Source organism: Halyomorpha halys, unplaced genomic scaffold (assembly GCF_000696795.3).
Source record: "Halyomorpha halys isolate HHAL.00 unplaced genomic scaffold, Hhal_1.1 Scaffold1017.1, whole genome shotgun sequence".
Classification (NCBI taxonomy): domain Eukaryota; kingdom Metazoa; phylum Arthropoda; class Insecta; order Hemiptera; family Pentatomidae; genus Halyomorpha; species Halyomorpha halys.
In genome coordinates, this window is record NW_027107632.1 from 409,688 (window position 1) to 415,837 (window position 6,150).

The 6,150-nt window shown below is 27.3% G+C and overlaps 1 protein-coding gene across 1 annotated transcript in view; it reads right to left on the minus strand.

Moving 5' to 3' along the window:
- Window positions 1-717: 717 nt before the first annotated feature.
- Window positions 718-6,150, minus strand: part of LOC106687844 (putative uncharacterized protein DDB_G0285119) — a 26,085-nt gene continuing 20,652 nt past the window's right edge. Inside the window, exons 12-15 of the mRNA XM_014431987.3 lie at window positions 3,310-3,374; window positions 1,775-1,817; window positions 1,633-1,679; window positions 718-1,497 (exon numbers count right to left, since the gene is read on the minus strand). Of these exons, the coding sequence (XP_014287473.1) occupies window positions 1,436-1,497; window positions 1,633-1,679; window positions 1,775-1,817; window positions 3,310-3,374 (217 nt within the window). The 3' untranslated portion in view covers window positions 718-1,435. The remainder of the gene's footprint in view (window positions 1,498-1,632; window positions 1,680-1,774; window positions 1,818-3,309; window positions 3,375-6,150) is intronic.

Sequence of the window (6,150 nt, forward strand, 5' to 3'; positions counted from 1 at the left end):
AATGGAGTAGAAAAACTCTCAAGCTTTGCTATTGTACCAAGGTCAACCTTTTATTTGGAACCCAAATTGCCTAGTCCATAAAAAACAAGAAAATACGCAACTGATGGACTTCAATATCATGTTGTTTGAACTTGCTAATTAATGAGTTGAATACAAAAATATTCGAGGAAAATTTCATAGTCACCACTGAAGGCATGAAGGATCTATTATATTCAATATAAGACCAATACAATCTGAACCAATATGGTCAGCCTGAAAAAAAAAAAATTGAGTTGTTGGAGTATGTGTACCACTGCTAGAGGACCATGGATGACAATAATACATATAATTATCAAATCGAGTGAGGAAGGGATAAAAAACACGAATATGAAAATAGTTGTTCCTGTAGTGGATACAAACTTGCACAGCCCCTTGCACACACTTGAAACTAAAAGTTCATGTCTAATTAGTGATTTACTGATTAATGAATTGCAAAATTATTTACCATATATTGTGATAAAATCATAACTTCACTCAAATTTAATATAATGGAATGTTTTATTATAAAAAAGGAAGAATAAAAAATATAAGGAGAGGCTAGAACCAGGGATCAATAAAAAAAATTAAAACATAAAGCCACTTAATAAAAAATACATTTAGTATATCATTTTGGCAAAATTTTTACTTAAATGCTAAAACCATAAAAATATTAACCACTGCATTACAAGTATTTCACATTAAAACAATGATTCAATTATTTTAAAAAAAGAACTATAATATATTTCTTATAGAAATGAGATTACACTCAAAATAATGGGTAAAAAAAGTCACTAGCTCTCTCAATTCTTTTTTTCATTGTAAAGTTAAGAAGTTGAAGAGTTTAAAAACAATAGATATGAATCAATTCAACATGCATTTAATGGAATAAAATATTACAGTCTTAAAAACGTCTAAATAAATTCAAGTATTAAAATGTATACCCTTTCTAATTAATGAACAAAATAAAAATTAAATGTTGATAGTGATTATGATGATTTATAATTATTAGCAATCAAATATTATAAAATCATTTAAATGAAAATATTAAAGAGTAAAATTTTAAAAATCATGTTTGGAAATAATTTGCCATTGTTTTATTATATAAAATTAAGATGGATTTCATAAATTAACATGGAAATGGGTTGATTTTTTGGCTATATAATCAGTCATTAAACTTTAAACACATCTATTATGTGCTTAAGAAATATCTTTAAAAACCATGCATAGAAAAATTAATATATCATATTCTTACTCCTTTACTGTGCATATTACAAATGATTAAAAAGAACGAATCTTCCTTAGATTTCTTGGAAAATCAAAGATTGCTTGTTCTTTCACATTACAAACACTAAATAATGATATTTAATTTAATAAATAATATGACCTTTCCAACCCCCTTTATCTATTACTGAACTGTCTATTCCTTATAAGATATTGCTTTCCGACTTCTAACAGATCTTCTATTGTCAAAGGAATCATCTGAAAATTATAATGGAGAGACATTAAAATTTAGGAATGAATAACTTATTATTCACAATAACTACAAATTTATAATCCTTTTTTTAATATTTTGTTGATAGTATCAGAAGAAAATAAGAAAAAAACATAACTTACTTTTAGTATGTTTGGAAGACCCATCAGCAGATCTTGTACTTCTACTTCTAAATGGGAAGAGATAAAAATTTTAATTCTCCAACTAATTCAATTAGGTAACATCATATAGTTTAAAAGTTAAGATAACTTTATAATTATTTACCTGAGAGATGGTTTTGATCTTTTTCTAATTTCAGTTTTTCCATCTAAAATAATTGAAATGTTAAAGAGATTCATATATATTTTTTTTAAATACATAACATAAATTAGGCCAAGTTTTTTTTTAAGAATTCATAGTGTATCATTTGCTAGTACATCCTATTGAAAAACAAATCTCAATATGAAGACAACATAATTTTTTTCGTTGTCCTGATAAGAAATATTTCATTATTTAAAATAATCCATTAAAACTATTTGTGCTGTGCAGTTTCACTCACTTTAAATTTAGATTATATATTCAAATAAATGATGTTTACAGGCCAAATTTCATCTGAATAAAATCCAAAAGTTAAGTAAAAAAGAACTGTTCACAAAAAAAAAGTATTTATTTTGACTTGACTTTGCTAAAAGTCAATTTTTTTTTAATTACTGTTTGGCTGTTTTCGTCATGAGGGAATACTACTTAAAAAAAAAATTATTTATTCCATTTCACTTCAATAAAAAATATAGGAAATAGACAGGAGCAAACATTTTAATAATAATCTGGCCCAACTTGTCCACGCATGTGTTACTGTCATGACAACTTCACAAATATTAACTAAACAAAATTTTCAATAAGAGTAAAATTATTATATGAAAATACCATTTAATTTGCTTGCCAATAAAAACTGAATGTTCAGGGGAAAAAAATGTTTGAAAAGATTATTTGGTGAATAAAACTGGAGGTTAAGAGAGAAAAAAAGTGTAAAATCGAGAAAATAAATCAACTAAAACATTATTGGTAATGTTATTTTTCTTTTATTAGAACATTTTAGGACAAATATATTCTATTTATCCTATAGAGGGTTGCCGTATTATTAAGTTATTGTACTACCCAGGCAGATACCAATTAATTTCAATTGATATTGAATCGATTAATACAAACCTCTTTCATATATTCACAATTACTACTAGAAACAAAATTTTAAATTAAAATAAAAATTACACCTGAATAGAAATTTTATATTAGAAAAATAGCATAACAAATAATTTGATTAAACAAAACTTTTCAATTCATGAGACTAATTAAGTTGATTTTAAATAAAGAGATGATTATTAAAAACTACTGGATAGTGTATTAAACGAACTTCTAATGGGGCTCTAATGGATATTTGTATGCCAGATACTTCCTGAGATATTAAATTCTCCTCAAGATGTGATTCATTTTCAATGGATATTGCATAATGTCAAAATTGTGTGTAGCGTTGCATGCTGAAGGGATAAAAACACCTAAAATTAATCATACTTAACCAAGTAATATGACAATTCATCAATAATCCACTTGTTTGAAAAAAAAAAATATTAGAGTTTGAAAAAACTGTATCTCAAAAAATATTTAACATATTCTTTTTAAAAAAGTTTCAAATCAAATTTCCTTATGTGACAGGTAAAAAATATAAATTAGAGTTTAAAAAAAACAGCACATTTTTAAAATAAGAAAGTTCTTACATCCCACTCTTTACAATTAATAACATAAAATGTAAAAAAGAAAAACCTCACCTTTTGAGCTGTTAAGTTGAGGTTCCTTTGGTGGTACATTTCCACCCGCATTGATTGTTAAGGTTCTGAAATGTAATTAATAGTTAATACAATAATAATTCTTACTTTCTATTTTCAATCAACATAATAAGACGCCTCTACAGGACACACCACTATATGGTATATTATTGTCTTCAGAGCAATGGCCAATAATTAGTAATCCTTGCAAGCAAAAAAAAATTTTAAATATAATAATTTTCTGGTACAGAAAGTGGAAAAATAAATGTCTAGTTGAAGATCATAACAATAAACTCTGATTACAATGCAGTGAGGAACGAATATCACATGCATTAATTTGATGAACATTTTTATAATGAACAGGTAATAATTAATTTTTAAAGAATTAAGAAAAAATTCTTCAACAAGGTATGGAAACAATTAATAATGATATATCCTTTCTAAAGGCAATGACATTCCTAAAAGAGTTTCATCTATGTAAATACTCATAAGGATAGAGGAGATAAATAAACGATTTCTAGTTAAAGAGAAATATACAGAGAAACCTATAAAGAATGGATACCGTTATTTAGAGGTTTTTGACCTTCGCAAGGAGGTGTCCATTTAGAAGGGATGAAATAATAGAATTACGTACATATTATCACTTAAGCTTATACCTTATCTGAAAAAATCAATAATATGATTTTTACACTACTATTATTATTACATTAAGTTTTTAATAAAACCTAAAAGATAAATCTGTACCCCTACAATCCATGAAGGGTTAGGCATTCAATACTTTGTGAGGAAGTACTGTTACTAGACCAACGGTTATGCAAGGAGGTGATGTGGTCAAAATCACGCTCAATCACCAGATTGTTTCCTAACTAAGGGTATCAACTCTATGAGTCTGGGTGAATCCCGGAGGTCTCCTTAACCCACAGGATTGACTCATGGCTACAGTAACAGTCACTGGTCTGGTCAGGAGATACATAGTTTACAATACCTCCTATGACTATGCCTATCAATACTACCTAATAAAGTAAGTGGAAAGAATTTATGAATGAAGGGAAAATTAGAATAAAGGAACAAAAGTTCAAGGAAATTCATGAATTTTTGGAGCTACATATGAAAATGCCTTGAATCAATGATTTACCTAATTATGTACTCACACTAAAAAAAAAAAAAAGAAACGAAATAAATAAAAATGTCTAATTATTCTAACAAATGGCAAAAAATAGGATTAGGTATATATTTTTTCCCAACATAAATCACCTTTAAATTTAGTTTGAGAGTCATTAGTTTGTACTAACATATTTTATAACTTAGATACACTATAAAGTGCTGATGGAGAATAAAACTAGCGTCTGCTACTGAAGTGGAGGGGTTTCGTAACAGAGCAACATAAATGCATACAATTTATGCTTCGCTGGCCTGATGCTTAATAAAATTGTCCATTAAGAGGAAATTTACGATATAGGTAATGTAATGTCTATGCAGAGAAGTTTTATTATAACTGCACAATGTAAAATGGTAATAAAAAAAAAAATTGTTGGTATCATTTCAAGGTTTCTAGAGTTGTTTAGCAAGTTAGTTTTAGTTTTATGAATATTTCATACAGTTATAGAAACAACTGCAACATCATCAGATGCTAAGCCATTTGACAAAGAATTGACTAGTTAAGTAGAATTTATTTTTCCTCATTTTAAATCATTTACCAATGCTCAATATGTTTTCTATTTATAATTACTATAAATAAAATATAAAATAATAAATATTATATATTTAAAAAGGCTTACTCAGGCATAATAAATTATTTATTGGATGAAGGTAAAATAAAATACCTTCAATCTTAAAAACCAAACAAATAAACATGCATGTTTGTAACCTGGTTTATGACCTCAAATCGAATCTTTAAAAAAAACTTAAACAAATCCTGGGGGAAAAAAATTGTTATATATATATAAAATCATATATGATTTTAGTAATGTTTTTATTTTATGTATTAATGTTAAATATTGTTCATTTGTTTTGATGAACCAAAAAGCAAGCTAACCAATTTTCATTGTCTATATTTAAAACAAAGCTAAGATGGTGGCAGGGGTCCTCCAAAAAGTCCATTGAATAGCGGCCATGTTGAGCAGATTCAAATATTTTAAAAACTTTATTTAAATTCCCATCATAATTTTTGTTACAGTAAATTTAAGAAAAATATAAGTCAAGAATGAGTATTAAAGAATAATGTTCATAAAGGAAATCATAGGAAAAAACTAAAAACCATAGTGTTACAATCGATGTTGAGAACTAACACTGAGAGAAGGGGAAGGAAGAGAGCTTGGTTTTTGGAATCAGTCGTTTTTAGGCGGGATAGAGAGGACGTATCCTGGATGCAAAAGGTCATGAACATCTTTTGTCTCCCTCAGTGGGACATCTAGAGAAAAGAGACATTAAAGAGTCATCCGAGAAGAAAAAGGAACTCTTTGTTTTGGATTGCCTGGTGAGAGGACGTCTCCTGTGAGTGGTGGTGAAGAGAATCTTTTGTTGAACTTTAGAAATAGCATTTTGGGAAAGAAGACTGCTTTGTTTACAGTTAGTGAGTGTTTTTTTGTTGAGAATGAAGACATAGAATAAATTGGTTAGTGTTGCTCAAAATATAATTGAAGCAGATTTGTAAAAGTAGCTAATAAATAATTTAATTCAGTGTCTTTAGTAGCTGAATGTATGTTCTGATTGCCTAGGAACTCGTTCTGAGATTAAGAGTCAAATCATTTTATGAAATTTAAATAAAATTCTCCTATCTGTTTTATAATAAGGTTTTTCTAAAGCTATACCTAAGATATGAGAATTATGTGAAAACTATGTAAA